Raw genomic sequence first — 26366 nt, forward strand, 5'->3', positions numbered from 1 at the left:
AGACACAATCTCAGAGGTACTGACCATTCCACTTGAACGAGACCCCCTAGGCACCCTCTCTGGCATTTGGCCGACTATTACTAGTAAAATTCATCGAGCATTTGTTTAAATAGCACATATGATTGCTAAGAGAGCCATTTTACTGAAATGGAAAGACAAGAACCCCACCCCAACGTCAAAGAATGGCTGACTGCGCTGACATGGGCTCAAGAATGCAAGGACCTGTGTCTCCACCCTCCCCTTCCACTCCAGGCCCCGTGATGCTTGGGCGGCCTTCCGCTCTTACCCGAGTGATCCCGAAGTGCCCAAACCTATCTGATGCGTGTCAGGTCCTACAAATGTAACTCAGTTATGTATCTTTAGTTCTCGTGCTACTTGCATGCATCAATGCCTCTTTTTTTAAGATGTTCATTTTATTATTGCAGAATGCAGCCCTGCTGCCATGTACCTTGTTTGGCAGTAATAAATAAAGTTAAAAAAAAAAAATGAATGGTTGCTTCTCATGAAAATGCCAATCGGTGACACAGCTCCATCCTCATCTGCACTGGACACCGCACCAAAAACAGTCTTGGTGCTGATCGTACGGAACAAGAGTGAAGGGAAAAACTGGATTGTGTTTAGATGGATTTGCAAAATCAGCCCTGATGGGTGGAGTATGGGAGGCCACCCTAGTAAACGGGTAAGACAGATAGCCAAAACCAACTCAAGGAAAGGTAGCTGAGCAGTCAAGGCTTAGTCTCAGGAAAAAGTGAGTGAGTTTTCCAAGGCTACAATGAGTCCACACAAAAAACACCAGTACTTTAGGTTAGACAGCAAGTATAAAAAAATATAGTTATTGATTAGGTCTTCAATTATATGCAAACCCTCTAAAATTCACAAGTATTCACTAAACACCTTACAAAACATATATAAACATTCACAATTTGGAGAATAGAATTACATATGAATCAATTACCAGTGCAATACAGGCGAGTAGTCATATGCAAGGAAAAATAGGCAGAACTCTTCAGAATCAACACAAGAACACCTTCAGTCAAAGTCGAAGCCTAAGATGTTTTGGGTCCTTCTGCCAAAAAGTCACCTATACCAAAGTATAACTTCAGGTAAGTTTACATTTAAAAAATTGCAGTGCGTTGTGGTGGGGATTATAGAAAGTTTCCAAAGTTAGATAAAAGTTTTAAGTTTAGGTGAGTACTCCACTCAATCCAACTCACTACAATAGGCCTACGTCAGGATCCTCAACTCCGGTTACACCACTAAAGGTAAGGTCAGAGTGAATTAGGGTCAGGACTTTACGCCCCAAATATCCTAGGGAGACAGGGGCAGAAAGCAACAGCTATGGACACTTACAACCGCACACCCCTCCGCCCCCCGGCCAGGGATATTCCGGATTCCACTTATGTAGGAGCAAGACTTCGTTCTATGCTCATTCTTCTGTTCTTGTTCCTACCGACAGCAGAGATACTTTGTTTTAATTTCGGTTGGTCACGGTACACAGGAAATGGTTCCAGACAGCTTCCAGTTGAAGACCCAAAGGAAGACTTCTGCGGCAGAGAGACGACCACAGGCGAGATCCAACGAAGGTCGTCACTATCAGAGGGTAACAGGTGATCGGAGAACATAGAAGCCGCCGCAGTATAGCTTCCCGTGCAGTAGACGGACAAAAATGGAGGAGCAGGCGACTTGAGGCAGAAGCTGGAGAAGTTCCAAGGCACTGCTCGGAACGGCAATGGCTGCAGCGAGGTAGCCCAGGAGAGAGCTTGTCAGTTCACTGGTTGGTCCAGGGTTACTTGCGAAGATCCAGAAGACACGGATCCTCGAGCAGGGGTAGAGACTTATTCCCACCAGTCCAGTGATCGAAGCACTAGCAAGGTCTCCTTGAGATCAGGCAGAGGAGCAAGGCTTCACTGGGTAAATCACTGGATACTATTCTGGCTAGCTGCAGGAGTCGTCCTCGGACTGCTCTTCAAGTCTTGCTCCAAATGATGTTCTTATGAATAGTTGCAGGAGCCTTTAAACAAGATTCGGGCTGGCACCAATCCTACCAACTGTAAGGATCTGCAACATTCTAACAGCCTGGAAATCACTGGTCACATCTTCCCAGCAACAGATTTTCAGGCACAAGAATGTGTGGATTGAGTCTAGACAGCCCCAGCCGCTTCTCCTGGCTCCCACACACAAAGCCCCTTTGCCCGAAAAAGTAGCAGCTGTCCTGGAGAAAGGGATTTCCTGACATGAGATGGCAGGGAGAAGGCCAAAGAACCGTATGGCAAAAGAGCAAGCAAAAAATCTTGTGGTACAGCCATTTTAGGGTGCTAGCCACCTTAGCAGCCATTCGCGGTAAAAAAGTGCACGAGTATAATAACAAAAACATTAAAATCAGAGCTACCACCAGCTGGTTTTAGGCACATTGTCAAAGTAACCAAATAGACATTCTCTGAAATGTTATGGATGTGTGCAATTGTAACAAAATAAAAAAAAAATGAAATAATCAAAGTGAGTCAGTTTCCCCATAGGAACAAGCAAAACAGGCAAGGGAAGTAAAGCAGAAGGCTTTACTGACCGTCAAAAAGTCAGGACAAGGTTCCAAACAAGCAAAAATAATGGGGTGGGAGGGTCCTATAGGAATCTATGGAGGGAAAGGGTGCAAACAAAGTATTTTCAAGCAGATTAGTTTGCAGAAACCTACTATAAAGATGCATCTGCTAAATCAGAAGACCATTCTCGCCCCACCCCTCAATGGAACACATCAAAAAAACTGTTCAATCCGGTGTTTGGTGAATCATTTTTGCGAAGGGTTTCTAAGCAAGTGGTGTGATGTTTGAATGCCAGAAAGAATCATGTACTCCTCCCTCCATCCCTCGCCCGCAATCGACCAGGGCTGAACAATTACATAAAATGTATACTTGATACCTAGGTGTTTTTGGATTTCCTCAATGGCAAGAGTGCTCTAAAGTGTAAACAAGCGCCTGGGCCTTAATTCCAAGCACTCCTGGTTGAAGTTAAAAAGGGGAGACAACCATTAAAAAAAAAGTGCACTGGACTGGTGGCAGGAAATTATTCCAAGGCTCCAAACCAATGTGTTGGGGGCGGGGTGGGTGCAGAAACCCTTACATTGCTTAGGGGAGTGAGCTCTGCTTTACAGAGTGCCCACTCAGCTTGCAATTACAGTATCCAACGCCCCAAAGAGCCAAGATCACTTTCGTGAGCTTGTCTTCGGGCAACATTACATTAATTAATTTATTTTTTTAGAGTTCTGCAGTCTTATTTTACGGGGCCATTGCGCTGATATTTCGTTTTGGCATCGCCCAGGGTGCAAGCCGATTTACGGTATTAGTATCCCAAAGTACCTTTCTGGCAGCCATTGGGGTAATGTTATTTTTTATTTGTTTTTTTACGATGCGCCTAATACCGTACCAGAGTTCTGTTTCTAAGCTTGCATCTGGGATTCGAACCTCTGTTGCTCTGCGTAGTCTTGCTTCCAAGACCAACGTGTTGCCCCTGTGCTATCCTTCGTTCACATTTCCGTTTAATGTCCTGCTCTTGGCCATTTTGTTTTAGGGACTTCCTTTGTTCAGGGCAAACACTAGGAAGGGTTAAAATTGCTATTCTGCCCACGTGCAGTCTTTGCGAGGCCAGGGAGGCAGCCTGCATAGTGGTTTTCACTGGTATACAGCAGTTATTGCCCACTCATTTCCTGTGGGGGTTGGATGGGTGTTTGGAGGTTTTTGGGGCAAGATTGATTGTTTGGCCGCTATATCAATCCCCTAATGGGATTAGTGGGCTGACAGAAACTACCCCTTTGAGTTAAAGAACAAGTAGGGGAGACCATGTTCCTACACTCTGTTCTGCTGGATTTCAGTATGCAGGTTGCTTCAACTCCGGAGCAAATTTGATGTGAAAAACCCTTGTAGCCAATGTTAAGATCTCAATACTGGTTTATCTTGCCTGCGCTGTGGTTGGCATTTTCAGATGTTCGGCGTCCTTTCAGAGTCTTGCTCGCCCGCCTACTGGTCCTTCCGGTCTGCTTGGGCAAGGTCGTCCATCCTGGGACAGTTTTGCGAGGATCGTCCGCTTTGTGTTGGAAGCATAGCTGCCTGGAAGGGTGTTGGGACCCTAACAGTATGCCACTTCTGCTGGTCTGAGCCAACCGGGTTGCCACTGCTGTTATCCTTCCGCAGGGGCAGTTTTGTTGGTGTGCCATCCAGGTTTGCCTGCTGGGCTGCAGTGCAAAGGTTCCTCTGTCCTCCTGGAGTGGTTATTTGGACCGCCATGGTCATTGCAAGCTCATGGTTCAAGGCCTTGGATGACGAGATCATTCATCTCTCCTGGAAAAAGATGATTTGTCCCTATCAGCTTGTTCCGTCTTCTGGACACCGACTCTCTGGAAGCAAACGCCGAGTACCTACTTCAGAGCGTTTGGTAGGTGGGTTATTAAAGAATGTTACCCTCAGGATCCCCCGTGGTCCATGGATTCTGCAGGTCCCCGCCAATGCCACTTGTCCTTTGCTTTACATTTGGGGGCCGATTCCTGCTCTGCTTCTCGTCTCCTGGGATTGCAGGGAACCAAACCCAGCACTGCATCACATTTTTAGGGTCCCCATTGGTGCCGGCCGCATTCTTCGTACCTGTAGGGAGGAATTGGGACATACCTGGCTTTTCACAATAACTGCAGGTCAGCCTTCAGACTTGGTCTTGTTTCCTGTGGGGCTCCTTCAACATTGAACTCCTACAAATGATGCTTAAGTAATTCCCGAAACTGGGACATTGTTCTAGAGTCCCTCTGGGGACCCTGGAGTGCCCCACTATGCTCCTGAGAATTAGGGATTTATAAATCTATGTATTGCAGTCCTGCCTCAGGATTAACAAAGTTGTGTTACGGTTTCCTACTTGGAATGCTATCTGCCTGTCTGGGCCTAGGGGTTGTAACTGAAATATAGCCTGGACTTTGGTAGCCCAACTGGCTATGCTAGATGTGAGGACAGCATTTCTAAAGTTCAATTAAGGGCTTCATAAAACCATACATCTGAGGCGGTACATAAATCCACTCTTAGTGTATGGCTGGACCACCTGAGAACATTTGGTAGCATAGACAGAGCAGCCAGGCTTATCTTCGAAGTGAGAGGGGGCTGTAGCTCGGTACAAAAGGAATTGTAGCATACATATGGTGAAAAGAAACACTGCACTATGTATTGTAAAAATAAAGGGTTTATTTAAATACAAATAGGCCAAGATGACTCTTGGGTAAGTAAGTACTAGATCATCATATAAACACAATCATAAAAACCAACTCAATACCTATGGAATGCAAACCAAGGTATAACATTATTTAGAGGAGCAAGAAGCAAGTCAAAGTGAGTCAAACCTAAGGTTATACACATTTAGGATAGTAATATACTATTCTTGGGGAATAGGACAAGGCTAGATATACTTTTAGAATACAATCAGTATTTCAAGGGAAGTGGACCCCATCGGTCACGCAGTGGCACTCAGTTATGAAATCACATAATAAACCAACCATGTTACAAGTATATTCCTTGCAACATCTCTTTTTAGAACTCAGTTCAGATCTAGTAAATCAACTCATACTTTCTGGAGGAGCCTTAAGCTACTCAATGCTAAGCATGAACACAATAACTATTTGAGAATGCACTAAGCAATTCAAGGAAAGCAAACCCCAATTACACTTTTTATTTATGCATTTATAAAGCACACTAAGCCCTTGTGCATCAAGGCGCAGAAAGACACAATGTGGAGTAATTGACCCTATGACTATTTTAGAAACTTCTCTAAGCAGTTTCAGGGCAAGCACAACCCAGTGTTACAAGGTTAGAAGAGGAGCAGCTATTCAAGGTAAGTAAAACGATATACATTTAAGAGGTTTCAAGCAACTGCTAAGACAAGTATTAATTTCCAAGTATTAACGTCAATACTGTTTTTGGTCTGTATAAAGCAGATCAGGGAAAGCAAACCCCTATGGTACACTTTAAGAATGAAACGGTTATTCAAGGTAGGTAAACCCTATTGGTAAGCTTTTATGTTCATTCAATTAAGCAATGATAAAACAGTACCAATTTTACTTTTTAGAATGTGGGGCACTAGTCAGAGTAAGTAAAAGCAACTACGTTTTAAAGGAGCAACCAGCAACTTAAAGTAATAACTTTTAGACACGTAATTTTTCTATTGCAGAGATTCAGTTACCACACTAACACTTAGTACCTCTACATTTTTGTTATACATTTGTTATACTTTCAAGAAAGATTTGTTTTCTTATCCAGTCCTTCCCTAGTCTATGGCATGAGGTCTCAGAGGCAGAAGAGGGACCCTAATGATCTAGGAGACAGCTGTAGGCAGGTTAAGATAGGGTTCAGTTGCAGGAAACTCAACGTTTCAGAAGTTATCTTCTTAAACAAGTAAGTAGCAGCTTCAGAGATCGTTAGTGTTCAGGGACTTCACAGAAGCCTCCCTATATGCGCTCCAGCATTAGGCCTGGGCAAGTGGTATGGGCAAACACCCAACTACACAAATCACCCACTCTGCCTCAGAGGATGTAGACCAGACTTAAGGCAAGTATTACCCAAGCCAACACAGTACCTTGGGAGAAAAGAGCTGAGTGGATGCCTTCAGGATGCAGCAGCACAGGACCCGGCCCCTGGATTCTTGGTCTGGAGAAGGGCACTGGATGGGAACTTGCAGCAGCAGTCATCAGAGAAGGCTTCCAGCAAAGTGTACTTAATGGATTCTCACGGCTCTGGATTTGGCACCAATTACCGCAGCCAGATGAAGAACAAATATCGCTGGTCGGATTCTCTTCACTCTCTCGGTTCTGCACTCTTGTGAGGGGACTTCAGGGATTAAAATCATGTCTCTGGAGATCCAGCAGGAGTCCACCCACGTTTTGGACCGATTTGGACTTCAGACGACCATGCACTGCACTCAGGCTCGAGTTCCAAGGGCTTTGGCGGTTTGCAGCCCAGCAAGATCGCAGCACATCGTGGGATGGCTTCAAATGCAGGTCTTCTTGAGACTAGTGGATCTCACCAGCCTCTCCGTAGTAGCCGTCTCATTCAAGATCCCCAGGTCGATTGGAAGGAAGAGTTGCATCAATCTCTGGTTAAAGAGCAGGTTCTCCGGTAGCAGGAAATCGCTACAGATGTCTTTTCTTCCTCTTCCATGTTAGCTCCAGTGGTTGACATGTCAGCAGCTTGCTGGATCAGAGCATTCCTCATGAAATACAGTACAACTTCTGCAAACTCTAAATGTAATCAGGACAGCCAGCACCCCATTGAGACTTGGTTCCTTTCTGCATAGATTTGGACTCCTCCCTCGCTTCCTGCCTTCTCAGACACTCGGGAGCCTCGGCGGGGAATACAAAGCATTTGCGTCGAAGACCAAACTTCCACTGAGGTCGTTCCCACCTAGAACGGCTGGGAAGACCTCAAACCACAAGCGCACAAGAAATGGCGAAAAAAGAAGGAGCCCACCATTCTAGTAGAATGGTGGCCCTTCTGTGCATTACCTAGGCCAATTTGTCAGCCTGCGAGTAATGATGACTAAAAGTCATAAGAGTAGTTACACTGCCAGGCAGCCATTCAAGGAAACTTGCAATTTAACTTAAATGTTAACCAGTAAGTAAGAAAGGGGATACATTGTATTCCCCCCCAGCACTCCACATAAGGTGGGGTGTGCTGGCTCACTATATAAAATGTAAAGGGGGATGAAAATTCCTCTTTACCCCATGGGAACAGTAGTTCACCAAGAACATAAAAGAGAAATGAACAGGGAAGCCCAAAGGGGCAACCCAACTTAAGCCCAATAGTTATATAAAACTATTACGCCTACCATACACTATGGAGGGATATAAAAAGGTCACACATACAAATGAGTAAAAAACTAGGTGAGAAGGGGAAAAGATTCCCACTCACCTAGGGACAAGGAGAAATAATCCCCCAAACTTTGACACAGGTCAGGAGGATTTATCACAAATATGAAAATCTTACCCAGCACTAGACATTGTGTTCCCAGTTTCCTACATCTAAGAGTCATCACTCTATTCGGTGCATAGATTTCATGAACAATACTAGTATTTAGAGTGCAGCAGGAAATCAGTCACTACATTCTCTGTGGCTTTTTTGCTCCCAATGATGGTATTTCTAGGTTTTACTGTCTAGGGATCCACTAATTTCTGAAAGTCTGTATGCACAATGGCTGCCACCAGGTATGGGAGTTTGCATTTTATGGTAAGAGCCAGTAAGGTCTAAATTGGCCATTTACTTTAATACATCTACACTGTGCTCTGCTGTGCGTTGTTATACCATAGTACTTCTTTTTCCTAAGAGATATTTTGCGTAATCTTATAATAAAAGTATATATTTTTCAGTTTACCAGTATGGTGTACTTTTCTTTGGTGTCTACTGGGATTAATTGTACGTCCCGGCTAGCTTTCCTCCTTCCTGACCATAAGCACGACTACACTACTACGCATAAAATATGAATTTTGTATTTCTTTTTGGGTGACGCTGGCCTGTTATTGAGGGTCCCACAGACCTCACCAGATGAGGGGCAAATATCTGCCGATCAGCGAGCAATACTCCGATCCCGTCACTAGATTTCACAAATTGCAGCAACACTTCAAACAATAAAAGGAGAAGGGAGAACATTTACCTTTGGCTCTCTTGTTGGTTTTCCTCATGATATCAAAGATAGTTTCTCGTACAGCTTCGATTGGCTGATGAACAAAAGGTGGTAGGTCAATAAATAAATCGACAGTAACAATTTAATTCAAAGCAATTTCTCGCCGATCATGCTCACTGAAATAATCCAAGAACCCAGAAAATGGCATGCAAAGCATTCAAATAATCAGTCAACAAAACACCCGACTCGCTAGGTAAATCAAGGCAAAGGGGGTTATTGCAGGTTTGAAAATTGCCGGTAATTCCAGCACCAATAATTTTTCTGGACCAACAAAACAAGTTTGACAGTGGGAGCATTGATTTACCTCCAGCCAAGAGCGGGAAGCAAATCAGGCCTCCAATGGCAAACAAGTGCCGGAAATACAGGCACTGGTATTACAGGCACCAGTATCACTGGTGCCGGTAATTCCGGCAATCCCCTCCATGGAGTCCTATGGTCTCCATGGAATGGGGATTTACTGCTGTTGCCAGCACCTCGAATATCCTGGTAATACTGGGATATCAGAGGCTGGTAACGTAGGGTTGGTTTCCTGGTATCCCACCGGTCTTACCAGTGGGATACCGGGATGCGCGTAAATACCCCATAGTATGAAACATGAAGAGGACAGTTGCAACAAGCTAGAATCAGCCAAATCAGCAGAACTAGATCACCATACAATAGCCAAAACTGTGATGTCAGTCGGCCTGCTGCAATTCATCAAGCACATCTGCAGAAGTGGCACTTTATTCAGAGAGAGCACCCTCAATCCCACCAGTTAGTGCCCGCATCATTCATATACTAGTAAACAATATAGTGTCGCATAGAGCAATTCACAATCATAGTTTGATTTCCTAAGAACTTCAGTAAATGAAGGAATGGAAGCAGAAGGAGAAATGTGTGATCCTGAACAAACCCAAGTATATGGCAGGGTTCTAAATGTGCACTTAGTCTTAGCTAGTAATAATTGACTCTTGGGGAGTCTGAAATGGTGTGCTTGTGTTTATGTGGAGGGGCAAATGACTTTTTATCCTTGGCTAGTAGCTTGCAACATGACATTTTTACCCCTACATGTGGGGAAATTAGGTTTAGAAACCAAGTATCCTTGTCACACACATGACAATTTACCCTCTACACTACATCTGCTTCCATTGACCCTGCCAGAGCACAATCCTACCGTAGTACAAATGAGGGGTTCTGTGGGTGTGAATCAGAAAAAAAAGGCTTGATCGCAGGGCATCAGCAATACTTCGTTACTGTGCATAACAAGATCCAGAGCAGAGGACAACCTAACTACACATTATATGTGTTTTCCAGCAGCGGGTGTCGATACACGCTTATCTGGAGAAGCAGAAGAACTAGTCTGGCATTCCTAGTAACAGACTGATAACAGACCAATCTCTAGCGAGGGCAGCGTCTTACCATTGCTCCAGCACGAACCGCCTGCTCATACAACCCAATAACATCAAAAGTGCCATCACGCTCCAGCAGCCTGGCCCGACATATCCAATAATTGGCAAACTTTTCGGCCTGGGGAATACTTGACAGGGTGGATTGCAGTGGTTCGGCAGGGAAGCCCTGGAAGGAAGAAAACTAATTAAAACAGTGAAGTAGTAGTGGAAAAAAAGCCCATGGAAAATGTTCCTCGACACAGAAAACCCAAGAGTAGGCTTGGTTACACCAACAGTGCTGGACACCTAGTTGCTCAATGCAGTCCATTGCATACTTCAACACAGTATCATGCAGTGCAAGGTAAGTTGGCAGAGGGCCAAATGTTTAAACCAGATTCATAAAGCCAAATGCTCAGCAGAGCTCTACTTAACAATGCATTTCATTTTGGCTTGATCGGAACATTACGATTTTGACCTTAATCATACTCTAGGTCTTTAACCTGCACCAGGACCAAAACAAAGGACAGGCCAGAAGCGCGGCATACCTCTTCAATGAGACGCAAGCATTCAGACAGGGACTTGGTAATCTTCTCTGCCAGCGAGTTCAGGTCATCTTCCTCCTCAATGCAAGCCCAAAACGAGAGCCTTTGATTCACTTTGGGTGGTTTCTTGGGCGGGAGTGTCATTGGTGGTCGCTTGTAGGCTTTGCCTTTGGAATTCTTCCATTCCTCTAGGCGCCGGCTGATGCAGAAAACATAAGGGAAGACCATGCTAAAATGCAGCCCTGTTATTAAAAACTCATTCACCTATTCTGCAGATGCACATACCAATATTACACAGCAAGCACATCTGCAGCAACTATAACAACAACGACTTAACAGTTTTGATATGTCAAAGGGCCACGGTTCACTGGGTCGGAGAGAACGAACCTTACATGGTGGAACCCCCTACACACAAGATCTGTAAGTAATATTAGGATGACAACAAACCACATTCCTTATTCAAAAGGAGTCCACCAGCAGCGTTGGCTTTGTGTTGTTGGCAGTGTTGAATCTTTTAAAAAGAACCACCACCTAAAGTCGTGTTAGTCCATTGTTAAGCATGCTGGCGGTACCGGACCAGCAGTCAAGAGAAAGCCCAAAAGTCAAGGGAAGCACAGTGTGAAATGGAAACTGGCCCGGGAATGGTTCTGATGTTCTAGATTTAGAGCACTGACCCTAGCACACTACAGTGGGAAAGCTTTTCCAGTACATCATCGCAAGTGTACTAAATGATAATGCAACCTGGAGCTATGAACCCAGAGAGAAAACAAATGATAAATATATGGGTTCAGATATCGTCCAATGTGCCCGATCCCTTCCCTGGGGGCTTTTGCGAATGAACACAGTGTATGCATTCAAACCACCATCCTTTCAGTGGGTCCAAACTACCACTTAAAATTGCACTGATAGGATAGTTTCTTTTATATTGCGCTCGTACACAAGTGTTTTAGAGAGCGACAAGGCAAGGGAGGGGAACAGGGGAGAACAAACAGCAATCTTACTAGGCCTAGTGACATTGAGAATGCGCAAGTGCATGGGAAAACGAAAGTGGGAAAGTGCATGGAAGGGGAGAGTGGAAAGTGCAGAGCAGCGGAGAACAGATAAATAATAAATACAAATAGATAATGGAGGCAATAAACAGTGGTAGTGCAGCCGGCAAGTGGCAAGTGCTACGTTTACGGCAGCAAAACTGAGTACGTCTGATAAGTGCAAAAAAAGAAGAAAAAAGGGGGAGGGGTGGGGGACTGTATGGGTACAGATACAGTCCCCAGTGCAAGGGGTAGCCAGGAGGCAGTAAAGGAGGGTGGCAGAGTGAGCAGGTACCTGGGCCCAGGGGATAGAGGGTGGCCAGGTGCACAGTGCCAAGAGAGAGCAGATCAGCAGGGGAGAGGGGGAGCAAAGGCAGAAGCAAAGAGGAAGGTCTTGGAGGTGCTTCCGGAACCAGAGATGGTTCTCCTCAAGTTTTAGAGTGGCAGGGAGGCTGTTCCAGAGAGAGGCCCCAGCCGAAGACCGAGATCTACCCCCAGCTCGTTTCTTTGAAAAACAACTGACCCCGAGGGAGTTAGAGGTAGAGAAGCGAAGAGCTCGAGAGGAGAGGTATTTGCAGAGGGATAGCTGAAAGTATTTTGGACCCAGGCCCCAGAAAGCCTTGTGGACAATGCAGAGGGTTTTGAATTTAATCCTTGCATCCACTGGGAGCCAATGGAGAGATTTCAGAGCTGGCGGGATACGATCCCAGGGCTTGAGGCCAATGACAAGTCTCGCAGTCCTGTTCTGGATTAGTTGCAGAGGTTGGAGAGTAGAGGCAGGTAGATTTAGAAAGAAGCTGTTACAACAGTCCAACCTAGAGAGAACCAGAGCTTGGTAGACAGTGAGCGTCTGGGGGAAGGAGAGGAAATGCAGAGTACCTCTGAGGAGGTGAAGTAGGAAGTTTGACTTTTTAGAGATCTCAGAGATGTGGGCAGAGAACGAAAGTGTGGAGTCAAAGACGACCCGAGGTTCTTAGCCTTGCAGGTGGGGGTAGGAGGAGGCCCAAGAGAGGCCGGCCAGAGAGAGAGAGGGGGGGGGGGGGGGGGAGGATGGTGTGCCGATGAGGAAGAGCTCCATCTTGCTGGCATTAAGACAAAGATCATTGGCAGCACACCAATCTTGAATGGCAGTTAGGCAATCAGATGAGAGAGGGAGAGGAGGTGGCCGAGGGTAGCCTGAAAATGAGTTGAGTGTCATCAGCGCAGCACTGGAAATTTGAGCAGAAAATGGCAACGCAGTGGGCGAAAGATGCCAGGTATTGGTTAAAAAGACAGGGCGAGAGGTTAGACCCCCGGGGAACACCACATGTAGAGAGGAAGAAAGAGGATAGAAAAGACCCCAGTTGGACCTAGGAGGGTCGATAGGAGAGGAAGGAGGTCCGCCAGGCCAGAGCCTGATCACTGATACCCAGGTTATCACGGAGACGGTTGAGCAGGATGGTATGGTTGACCGTGTCGAAGGCAGAAGAGAGATCGAGTAGGATACGGACAGAAGGAATGTTAGAGTCAAGATCGGAGAGCAGATCTTCACGGATGTTCAGGAGAGCAGTTTCCGTGCTTCTGGCTGCTCTGAAGCCAGACTGGTGATCATGGAGACAGCCAACAAAATCAGAATGAAGGTTAAGCTGAGAGATGGCCAGCTTTTCCAGGAGTTTTCCCAGAAAGGGAGTAATGGAGATTGGACGATAGTTAGCCGGACAGGAAGGACCAGCTGTGGGTTTCTTGAGAAGAGGATGCACAAGGGAGTGCTTCAGAGGGGAGGGGAGGATCCTGAGGCAAAGGAATGGTTGCAAAAATCAGCAAGGGCTGGTTCAGGGCAATGCTCACGGGTGTGAGAGCTAAGCTAAGTCAATGCTCACATAGTCCATCAAAAGCATGACCAAAAGTCCACAGAAGAGTGCCTATGGTTTATCACACCTCAAGTACTCTCTTCTTTCCCCAGACCATCAAAGAGAGAACGTTGTGCAATTCCGGAATCTCAAAATGTGTTTCCAGTTTTCAGCAAGCCCTCCCCAGGGAATGCCATTGTTTTAATGAAGTAAATTATTTTGAGGTACTTTACTTCAAAGTAATTACAACAAATTATTTTGCGGAGTGTTACAGACGAAAGGGACAGCCCCTTTAAGAGGGAGGTACTGCAAGGGGAAGAGGGAAGCTGGTGGAGGGAGTGGAAGGGTAGGGGTCAGGGGAGGGAAAGGCAGAACGTGTATGGAGAATAAAGAGGTTGGATGTATCCCGCAGTTGTCCCGTGTCGTTATACACAAGTGCGCCATTGAGCCACAACAACTGGCGACGAGGCGTCACAACCCACGTCACCCTCTGGACGCAGTTCTGAGGAGGAGACTGCGCAGACCAGGAGTGAAACCGCTGATGCCAGCAGAGGTGGCCAGCGTATTAAAAGGAGGCAGCAGGCAGGAAAGGACCACTGTACCCCCATGCATACTATAAAACGTGCAGCAGCCGGACGAGGAGGCCAGCGTAAGAGGAGGAAAGGTAGACGAAGACAGCAGAAGGAGCTGGCCCCTGGAGGACCTTGCTACAGGAGGCCCAGCGGGATGAGGGGAAGACGCTGGAGCGAACCAGATGGAGCATGGCAGTGTGCAACTACCGTGACACGCGCAGAACACACCACCCACCGCACCGGTAAGGAGGATGACACGTGGGGGAAGGAGGTGGTGCAAGGAGTTGTGCAACAAGGTCGCGTATTAGACACACCACGTGGCACCGACCCGACAACGCCATGAGGGCCAGGAGAGCCACGAAACATTATTAGTCAGGACCACGAGGGCCAGGAAAACTTAACTACAAATAAGTCTCCCGCCACGAGGGGCATACAAAACGGAAAAGGACAGTATAAATGCACGGACACTGCGTACTACCGGAGGCACGCACGCCTAGCCAAAAGAAGGGGGAGAGGCCAATGAACACGGAGAAGGCAGCAAAAGCTCATGGCATAACGAGGACACACTCCCCAACCATCACATGCCATCCACAACAACGAGCGAGTATTAAAAGAAAAATAGAACTAAGGAAGCACAGAACCTCGCCCACATGGAAGCAAAGCCAAGGAAGGCCACCCGCAGTAACAAACCTGAAACACACCACAAGAGAAGGAATACAGGCAGCTACCACGCGGGGATCAGACACCTCAAATGTATCCACAGAGCAGACAAGTGGAACACACACTCACATCCAGATGTCGCAAGAAGCAGCAGTAGATGCAGGAGCACAAACCGCCGCAGGTGTAAACCCCACAAACCCAGTGAAGTTCCTACCACACCCCAACCCGTTCACGCTAGAACCATAAGGAGACCAGGGTCAGAGATGGCAGTAGTGGTTGGAGGAATTTGAAGACTTTATGAGGGCTGTAGGGAACCAAGATGTACTGAACAAGATAGACATTTTTACAAACCTTGTGGGGAAGGAGATCAAAAGGTATCATAAAAACCACCCTGCTGCAAGAAAAAACAACATACCAACGTCTCACAGCCGCGATTAACGGAAAGTTAGTCGTCCTTCTCCAACAGGGACTAAGAAAGGTACACTTCCATCCAGTGTACGCAAGTACCGCACAAGACAATTGGCCAATTCATACTCCATCTCTAAAGGAAGATAACATACTGCGTCTTCGCAAACTTCAAAGACGACGAAGCCATCAGGCTGAAAGTAATAGAAGGATGCATATCCTCGCAATTTAGGAAACACCTGTTAAAGAAACCCCTCCCACTACAGGAGATAGCAGACCTCGCGAGGGTGTACAAAAGAGTGGTTGTGCAGGCAGCCAACATAGAAAATCCGAAGAAAACTGACACAGTGGCTGCCATCGTCCACACGACAAGGACAGACCAGGTATCCCTGCACACCGACTCGTCAAGAAACATTGACCAACAACCGACACACCCCCCCCCCCACCCCCACCGAGAGAATACTATAGATGCGGTTTTGCATGAATTTCCCCACAAGGGTCAACACCCAGCCATCGGACAACTGTGCATATGATGTGGCCAAGAAAATCATTTCCAAGCCAAGTGACGAGAGAAAACACCTTTGCTGCCCGCATATAGACCACCTCCACAGCCAATTTCCAACAATAGATATGATCCACAAAGGCCTACCCCGCAACCTTACTCAGAAAGACAGCGGGAGAATGTCCCAAAACAGGAACATGGTGACACATACTGCCCACCCAGGGTTCATAAGAGCTGTAGAAAATCTGAACATCGACCCACTGGGCAGACACCCTGAGGTACCAGAATACCTCTCACAGGCACAAGTAGATCATGCAGAGGAACGGTTCGGACGAGAATACACCATGGGTGACCCATACGAAAACCCTGCGGTGGAACAGGAACTCTCGACAACGGAACCCTACTATGAATACGACAGATAAAGCAAAGAATACGTTCAACTGATATAGAACACCTCGGACGATAGTACTGCGCCGTAAGTGACGGAAGAGATGGGAGGACTATACATCCCTTTTCTCATTGATACAGGGGCCACCGTGAAGATCATGAATGAAAGAGCCTACGATGTCATCGCAAGCGCCTACCCACTACAACCCTCACAAGCCTGCATCTTCCAGTGGGGAGCAACACTTTCTCTCGAATGCAAAGGACAGTTCAGCTGTGACCTTGTACTCCGGGGACAATGAATATTAGCCATGATCCACATCATGCACAGCCCCACGACTGGGGGACGCCTTCTCAGCTACAAGACAGCCACAGCCTTAGCGCTAATAAACATCCAATACGACCAATCTTAGACCATACAAGACCTGCCCCCGAATGTCCAAGCCCTACAGGCACTCTCATAGTGAGAGTTGGATATGGACTAGCTAAAAGTGATGCTCCTGGAACTAATCAAGGGAGTGGGAAAGCTAAAAGACACTGTCATAAGACTCCATATTGTCCCCACAGTGAGACCGGTGCCACACCAACCCCAGAAAATAGGATTTCACTTACAAGCCCGAGTGATACATGAACTACAACTTTGCCTCGAAAATGACATAATTGAGAGAGTTGATGGACCCACCCCGTGGGTGTCCCCCTTAGTAGTGGTGCCCAAGTCTGACAGCTGCTTACGCCTCTGCATAGACATGCAGATCCCCAACACCACAATTCAGGGGGAGAGGCATCCAGGAACAAACATTGAAGATATGCTGGTGAGACTGAATCTGGTCAGCCGGTTCTCCAAGCTTGTTCTAACCCAATCGCCAACTGGTCATCCTCAAGACCAATCGCAACATTCACGAAACACGAAGGATTGTTCCGCTACAAACGGCTCAGTGTCGGGATATCATCCGTGGCTGAGATATTTCAGGAGACGATACAAAGAATGATTACACCCGTCATGAACGCCTACAACTACAGCAATGACATTAGTGTTTGGCATCACCCAGGAGCATCACGATGCCGCTCTAAAATCAGTTTGCAACATACTACATGAAGCCGTACTCACCGTCAACGGCCCAAAGTGCACCATCAATAAACGTAGCTTACGGTTCTTCGGTCACGTCTTCTCTGACCAAGGGATCATGGCCGACCCTGACAAGATAAGTGCCATCGTAAACCTGGAGGCCCCGAATGACGTGGCAGAACCTAGGAATCTTAGGAATGGCCGAATACTGCGCCTGCTATCTGCCCCAGTATGCAATACTCATCAACCCCTCCGGAAACACCTGGGAAAGGACCCCTCTCCCCCCTTTGAATGGGACGAACACTGTCAGAGGACTTTCTCCACCATCAAGCAAGAACTAGCCAACAACCGCCAGCTGGCATATTTCAATCTCGACTGGGACACAGATCACTGTTGATCCCAGTCCTGTGGGACTAGGTAATATAATAGGGAATGAGGCCAACTAGACCAGAGATGACAAATAACTATTGTTTTAATCAAAATAGTTTGTTTATTATCCAAATACACATGTCATGAAAAAATCGGCTCCACAAACCAAATGCAATATATCCCACCCAAAACCATTCATTCATCACTCATCCATCCAATACTCATATTTGCAAAAATTAAATAAAACACGGTGATACTTTGTATATACCACAAAAAGTGAATCAGTCAATTATAAGTTCAACACTCCGTTATTTTACAATGTGCCCCTCTGTTGGTTTTCGGGGTTTTTTGAAAACTGTTGTCAACATGTTTCGGTTAAGTTTTCATACGAGGAAGAGACAGTCCCCTCGTGTATTGACTTGGTGTTTAACCTTCTTCAGGACAGGAGAACAATCGCCGACTTGGCGTTGCCTCTTGGTAAAAAAACCAAAGGTGAAGTGTATGGCAGGAGAGCCTTAAATCTACAAGTAAAAAAGAATAAAAATTGTCATCTCTGTGTTTACTCAACAAACTATTTACTTAGTATCTGCATATAGTTGTACTTAGTTATCTATATATCACCTGTTAACCTCCTCTCAAACTTTCAGGGGCTGGTGAACCGGTGTGATGGAGTAGATCCCGTAGTGAATGCTTCCAACAATGGCGCTTCACGTAATGGATGCCCTATAGTAAAAAGGACATATGTGTTTTAAAATTCAAGAATGAGAGCCTACTCGGGTCATTTATAAATAATGGGTTGGTACTCACTGTTGTTCTCAATAAGGAAAATATTCTCTTTTTAATTTCCAGTTCGAAACTAGTGCCAATTAATCCATTAAAGCAACTGTGTCTTTAAAACGCCTGCAAAGGAGAAAACGAAGCATAAGAAACATGCATTCACTGCTATGTTTCAAAGCGGTAGCAATCTGTCATTGTTGGATAAACTCCAGTCCAATCACGCTTTAAAAATCGGGAACACTTACTTGAGACAGCCGTATGTTAAATCGCTGTTCCGGCTCACTAACAAGAAGTGTAGCAAGATTTGCGGCCGTGAACCGAAGGGCTGCCTATGTAAACAACAGACACAGAGCGACATGATTAGTGTCTGCTCATTAAACTTGGTGCACTTTGGCACTGCCGTTTATGAAAATCATTCTTCTCTTACCTTGTTAAAGGCGAGAGCTGGAATCCGGGACTCCGCTGTGCAGTCGGTAGTCTGCGCTTCTATCGTCTGCCAGAGTTTTGCAAACGCTGTACAGGCATGCGTTTAGACCTCACAGAACGGTCGCTTGGAATTATGGGCTTCGTAGTCTATATTGACATATACCAGCTGATGCACGTGTTACTGCCTAAGAAACTTGTGCATCCATCGCGAAATATTCTGTTTGTCAGTATTATGTTTCCTGGCTCGACATCTGCCGGAAATTTAGCTCACCGCCTGACAGACTCATGTAAACGCTGTATAGACATGCGCTATGACCAGAGAACACCCGTTTAGAGTTGTGCGTAGTGTCACTATGGATGATATAATATCGTCCATGTTTAAATGTAGTAAGATATTGTATTGTAAAAACTGATTCACATGTCTCTGCCATATCGTGCCTCTATTGCAGGGCTTATTCAGTGGGTGAGGTTTCAAAAAGACTCCTCGCTCCTTGAAAAATACTATGCATCAGTGAAGTACTCACGTGTGCAATGTATTGTGGATGAGGTAGTTTGAGCTAACGGGGAGTTTACTGCTGTTTAGTACGTTCCACTCTACAGAAATGTTTAACCCATGATGTACTGTATCTAGGGAATAAATCCATTTCTGTTCAAGGCGATGTAAAGCCATTGCCATATCTCCACCTCTTGATTTTGGATTTAGAGTCTGTAACACAAACCACTTCATTTCTGTGTCTTTGTGATTAAGCCTCTTGAAATGCTCCACCAGAGGTTTGTCAGGGGTTTGATTTCTTATGCAAGAACGATGTTCTCCAATGCGGACCTTAACTGCTCTGACCGTTTTCCCTACATATAGTAAATCGCATGGACAGGATATCACATATATTGCATTTTTTGTGCAGCAGTTGGTGTGATTTTTCATCACCCATGTCTTGTTCCCGTATTGAAAACTGTGTTTAGTCTCGGTAAGTGGAGTGAGTACTTCACTGATGCATAGTATTTTTCAAGGAGCGAGGAGTCTTTTTGAAACCTCACCCACTGAATAAGCCCTGCAATAGAGGCACGATATGGCAGAGACATGCGAATCAGTTTTTACAGTACAATATCTTACTACATTTAAACATGGTCGATATTATCTCATCCATAGTGACACTACGCACAACTCTAAACGGGTGTTCTCTGGTCATAGCGCATGTCTATACAGCGTTTACATGAGTCTGTCAGGCGGTGAGCTAAATTTCCGGCAGATGTCGAGCCAGGAAACATAATACTGACAAACAGAATATTTCGCGATGGATGCACAAGTTTCTTAGGCAGTAACACGTGCATCAGCTGGTATATGTCAATATAGACTACGAAGCCCATAATTCCAAGCGACCGTTCTGTGAGGTCTAAACGCATGCCTGTACAGCGTTTGCAAAACTCTGGCAGACGATAGAAGCGCAGACTACCGACTGCACAGCGGAGTCCCGGATTCCAGCTCTCGCCTTTAACAAGGTAAGAGAAGAATGATTTTCATAAACGGCAGTGCCAAAGTGCACCAAGTTTAATGAGCAGACACTAATCATGTCGCTCTGTGTCTGTTGTTTACATAGGCAGCCCTTCGGTTCACGGCCGCAAATCTTGCTACACTTCTTGTTAGTGAGCCGGAACAGCGATTTAACATACGGCTGTCTCAAGTAAGTGTTCCCGATTTTTAAAGCGCGATTGTACTGGAGTTTATCCAACAATGACAGATTGCTACCGCTTTGAGACATAGCAGTGAATGCATGTTTCTTATGCTTCGTTTTCTCCTTTGCAGGCGTTTTAAAGACACAGTTGCTTTAATGGATTAATTGGCACTAGTTTCGAACTGGAAATTAAAAAGAGAATATTTTCCTTATTGAGAACAACAGCGAGTACCAACCCATTATTTATAAATGACCCGAGTAGGCTCTCATTCTTGAATTTTAAAACACATATGTCCTTTTTACTATAGGGCATCCATTATGTGAAGCGCCATTGTTGGAAGCATTCACTACGGGATCTACTCCATCACACCGGTTCACCAGCCCCTGAAAGTTTGAGAGGAGGTTAACAGGTGATATATAGTTAACTAAGTACAACTATATGAAGATACTAAGTAAATCGTTTGTTGAGTAAACACAGAGATGACAATTTTTATTCTTTTTTACTTGTAGATTTAAGGCTCTCCTGCCATACACTTCACCTTTGGTTTTTTTACCAAGAGGCAACGCCAAGTCGGCGATTGTTCTCCTGTCCTGAAGAAGGCTAAACACCAAGTCAATACACGAGGGGACTGTCTCTTCCTCGTATGAAAACTTAACCGAAACATGTTGACAACAGTTTTCAAAAAACCCCGAAAACCAACAGAGGGGCACATTGTAAAATAACGGAGTGTTGAACTTATAATTGACTGATTCACTTTTTGTGGTATATACAAAGTATCACCGTGTTTTATTTAATTTTTGCAAATATGAGTATTGGATGGATGAGTGATGAATGAATGGTTTTGGGTGGGATGTATTGCATTTGGTTTGTGGAGCCGATTTTTTCATGACATGTGTATTTGGATAATAAACAAAAACTATTTTGATTAAAACAATAGTTATTTGTCATCTCTGGTCTAGTTGGCCTCATTCCCTATTATATTACAAAACTGCCTGCAGGGCCATAGACAATAATCAGGCCTCCCTTTTCCTCTACCTCTGTGGGACTAGGTGCCAGACTCACCCAAACAGATCCAAACAACAAAACCGGCACGAGGGTAGTCGCCTACGCCAGCAGAGCGGTCTCCACCATCGAACAAGCATACCCCAAGCTGAACGCGAAAGCCTGTCTGCGGTCTGGGCGTGCGAGAAATTCCACCATTTCGTCATTGGACGGCCGTTCGTCCTCATCAGAGACCATCAGGTGCTCCTCTCTCTCTCTCTCTCTCTCTCTCTCTCCGGGAACCCCAAGACCAAGATGCCACTACGCACATAATGGTAGGGCATTAGATTGCAAGAGTACGATTATACCATCGTTCACAAACCCGGGGGCAGGGCCAACTCAGCGGACTATCACAGAACCCCAAGGGTCCAGCGGAAAACCATCATGTAGCATGAGGCGGAAGCCTACATTGCTTATCTACCGCTCAATGCCTTGCCCCCGCCATCACAAATAACCTCTTCGCCGATAAGAGTAGGTCCGACCCCACCATCCAGGCGGCAATCCAGCTGACAATAACAATAGGTGGCGCCACCTGACAACGGAACACTTTGCAAGCGGGGAGGTGGATAGAAGAGACCTGCCGAGAATGGCTAAAATACAAAGAACTCGCCACGACAGACCAAGGGACACTACTGTGAGGAAACCACCTAGTGGCCCCCCAGGAGCCCCAGGAAAGCCCTGGTGCTTACTGCACACAAAGGCCACGGGGGGGGGGGTCGCCAACACAAAGAAAATACTGCTAAACCAAGTGCGATTCCCTTATATGGACATGATAGAGGATACGCTAAGGCACTGCACACCATGCCAAGTGACAGCAGCAAACAGACCCCTGTGCCCGCTCCCAACAGTACCACTACCAGAAGGACCCTGGCAAAGGTTGGCAATAGATTTCTATGGGCAGCTAGAAGGAGGCCATCTGCTAGTAACCATCAACGAATACTCACGCTTTCCCCTGGTAAAGCATGTCCAATCCACAGCGTTCCACCATGTGGTGGGAGTATTTTATGAACTGTTCAGCGAATGGGAAGTCCCCAACACGGTAAAAACGGGTCACCGTTCCAGGGCCAAGATTTCCGGAAGTTTGCAGCACACCTTGGGTTTCACCACCAAAGGATCACGCCACTGTGGCCAAAAGCCAACGGCATGGTAGAACGGTTTATGGCCACCATCAAAAGGACACGCATGAAAGCAGGCACAGACCTCATGTCGATGCCCCAAGCCATCTCTCAAATGCTGAGGAGCTATCAGAACACGCAACACAAGACGACTGGACAGATCCCCACAGAGCTCATGATAAAGTCAAAGCCAAGGACTCTGCTACCACAGCTTGAAGACTACACCCCCGCAGAAGATGCAGCGATCAGAACGTGAGACCGAGAAAAGGAGGAAGGCCAAAGGGAAAGGCGGAAAAACCTCAACTCCCATTTGGCGAAGTAGTGGTCGTCAGGCAGAAGCAACAAAGAAAGACGAGATACTGCCCGAGCCACTCCTAGTCACTGATGTCAAAGGACCGATGATCACGGCCCTGGGAGAGGACAGAGATAACTAGAAACACTTCATTCTTCCGCAAACTGTTTCAAGAGGACTGACGGGGATCCACACATGAGTGAAGAAGAACACAGAACGGAACAGGCTTAGTATCCCCCACCAAGAGCATAAGAAGGGGAGACCTGCAAATCACCTGGCCACCCGCAGCAGACCATACGGAGACCCCCCCCGCCTCATCAAACAGATGTAGACCACGAACTTCCATGATAAGCAAGGGGAGGTGTTACAGATGAAAAGGACGCAGCCCCTTTAAGAGGGAGGGATTGCAAGGAAAAGGGACAGGGGAAGGCAGAAAGCGAATGGAGAAAAAAAGGAGGTTGGTTGTATCCCGCAGTTGTCCTGTGTCTTTATTTACACGTGCGGATGTAAAGGAATAGGGGTTATAATGGGGGGTGAGGGGTAGAGTGGAAGTGAAGGTGGGGGCATGAGGGACCGACCCATGAAAAAAAGAAATGGAAGTAATTACAAGTATGTGTTCCACAAAGTAATGGAATTTGTTCTAACATGGAACCCTCCCCAGCATCCTGCACTTTAAATGGACAAAAAGGGCCCTACTAAGTCAGACATTAGTTCAATAACAAAGACAAATGTATTTAATATGTGGGGTAGACGTGTGTCTAAAATGGTTACTGTGGCTAATCTGCATGGTAGCAGTCTTCTACGACTTTCTGTGAACATATCACCGTCTAATGTAACCAACAAACTGCAACACAGCCGACAGACAATTTTACTCAATGCAAGTTGTATTACAATCCTGCAAATGTTTATAAAGAATGTTCTGAGGAATAAAACAATATGCAGTCTATACAAAATGGGACCTGATGCTGTGTTGTGGGCTGCATTGATTATGGACATATCAGAGGGACAGTAAAAGAAAAATACATTTATTTTCTCCAAAACAGATTTGCCGAAAACTATGGTAACCATTTTGGGTAATGATACAGAGATTTTCAACGTGACAAAAAGTGAGTGACAATCACAATTTGATAGCCACCCAGAAGGAATATTAGCACCCTGCGGGTGGGAGCCGACCAATTAGGAGACTAGAAACGCAGACTGATACTCTCGATCCAGCCCGCGTTCCAAGCCGCATGATGGCCGCCATCTCCACACCTCCCCACCAACCCCAAGTCCCCCTTTGTTTTATTTTTTAAATCCAACCCTCCCTCCCCAACCCCACTTAGCAGATTGTGGTGCAGAGCCACGCGACGCTGCTCCCCTGCCTCTTCCTTTTCCGGCCGACATGGATTACCATGGCAGCTATCTTTGGACAGCATTTTCATTCATTCACTCAACAGGACGCGCACAGTGTCCCGTTGAATGAATGGGGTTACTGCTTAGGTAACCCAGGGTGCTAATAGCGTTCTTAACCGGTTCCACGGGCCATACCAGGGGTAACGTCCCGGTGCCTCTGTTAACAGCCCTCGCTTTGTTCGGCCCGTGGACTCAGGCGGGAACGGGTTCAGAAAGCCATATTATGTGACAATGGATATATCGGGCTAGCCCTAAGAAGGGAGCAGAATTTACACTTGTCACTGGCAAGTAAGGATGGACTCTTGGCGAACAAGAAATGTGCTGTATGTGTGTGTGTACAATTGAGGTTGCTAGTAACTTTGTGACTGGCTAGTAGCTTGCGGCTTGGAATTGTTACCCCTGCCCAGGTAGAACAGCTGCTGGAACAAGGAAAAGGTAACCACGAGAATGTCCTTTATTAGAGCCTTGCACCAATTCAGAAGCCACTATGCAAAAAATTGGCATTAATAACACATTTACCAATACAACTGTGCTTCGTAATCACTTCCCCTACAAACAAGTCTAATAAGAATGTATACAGGCATTATTAAAGGGGACTTCAGACGGACACCGGATACTTTCTGGTAAATCTATTTATTTTAAATTCTGCACAGAACACGAGAAGGAGAAAAGAGACCCGACGAAGGAATGTACTATTGCAAACAAAATAAATGTTGGAGACATGGAGACGCGCACATCCGCCACTTCATTACCTCTTTTTTGTTCATATATGCCTGTTCTCAGCCTGTTCACTGCCGACTCTGCCGTCTGCCAGACCACCTGGACCTCCAGACTTACATTGCGCCTGCAACATCAACATTCCGCTGAGCCCACAACCCATCTGCCCCTCACATATCACACCGGAACGTTATCTCTTCTGACATTTGTAGTGCATCATCATCCTGCCTCTAACCTAAAGATATACTACTCTCCTAACCTATTGGCAGGCTCTATACATGTCCTCGGACCCTGTGCCCTGATGCACCCCACTCAATGTGTGAGCTCAGTACATGTTGGCCCCGTACTGTGATCTCGAACTTAGGCGCCCTGATGCACCCTTTTCAGTACATGTGCCCCCCATTGTGATTTCATACTCAGGTGCCTTGATGTACTCCAGTCAATGTGTGATCTAAGTGCATGTGAGATGTGTTGTGCCCTATGGTCGCTTCCTGACCACATTTGAATTGTGTTGTGCCCTATGGTCGCCTCCAGACCACATTTGAATGCGCTGTGCCCTATGGTCACGTCCTGACCACATTTGAACTGTGTTGTGCCCTATGGTCGCCTCCAGACCACATTTGAATTGTGTTGTGTCCTATGGTCGCCTCTAGACCACATTTGAATGTGCTGTGCCTTATGGTCACGTCCTGACCACATTTGAACTGTGTTGTGCCATATGGTCGCTTCCTGACCACATTTGAACTGTGTTGTGCCCTATGGTCGCCTCCAGACCACATTTGAATTGTGTTGTGCCCTATGGTCGCTTCCTGTCCACATTTTAATTGTATTGTGCCTACCTTATGTCACCAACTCCCCTTATTCGCCATTATTCTGCACGTCACCCCAGCCCTAGCATGCTACTCTGCATGCTCTTGCTAACAAAATTTCAGGGCTCCAAACATAAATTGACAACAACTCACTCATGGTCCTACTTCCACTTCCACCCCTCCTTCATCTACCGCCACTAGCTCAGGCTTTACTTTCAAAAAGTTATCCATACCGGAGGTACAAAAAATGATAGCATCTTTGAAACCCTCGAATTGCAAGGGGGACAGTTGCCCCACACAGATCAAAGATGCAGCCAGGGATCTCTCCCCCTTCATTACCAAATTAATAAACCTGTCATTCTCCAATAACTCGGTCCCCAGTAATCTGAAACAATCCTGGGTCCTACCACTACTAAAAAATAAAAAAAAAACAACCCTCGACCCAGATATACCCACGAATTATAGACCCATTACCAACGTCCCATTCTTACTAAAAATTCTTGACAGAGTGGCCTATCTACAAATACAGGATTACCTCGAGACAAACCATTTATTAGGAACTCGCCAATCTGGCTTTCGACCACAACACGGGACAGAAACGGCCCTTGTTGATCTCAAGTGCCAGATAGACAAACTCAAAGATAAAAGGTAAGGCTGCCATTCTTCTTCTCCTCGACCTCTCCGCTGCCTTTGACCTGGTTGACC

The 26366-nt window shown here is 46.1% G+C and overlaps 1 protein-coding gene across 1 annotated transcript in view; it reads right to left on the reverse strand.

Annotated features, from left to right (window-relative positions):
• CKAP2L (cytoskeleton associated protein 2 like) overlaps positions 1-26366 on the reverse strand; it is a 228112-nt gene that overhangs the window by 94204 nt on the left and 107542 nt on the right. Inside the window, exons 5-7 of the mRNA XM_069619010.1 lie at positions 10607-10802; positions 10093-10248; positions 8665-8728 (exon numbers count right to left, since the gene is read on the reverse strand). Coding sequence (XP_069475111.1) covers positions 8665-8728; positions 10093-10248; positions 10607-10802 — 416 coding nt within the window. The remainder of the gene's footprint in view (positions 1-8664; positions 8729-10092; positions 10249-10606; positions 10803-26366) is intronic.

The sequence above is a fragment of the Ambystoma mexicanum genome, chromosome 10, assembly GCF_040938575.1.
Source record: "Ambystoma mexicanum isolate Mex_15411 chromosome 10, UKY_AmexF1_1, whole genome shotgun sequence".
Classification (NCBI taxonomy): Eukaryota; Metazoa; Chordata; class Amphibia; order Caudata; family Ambystomatidae; genus Ambystoma; species Ambystoma mexicanum.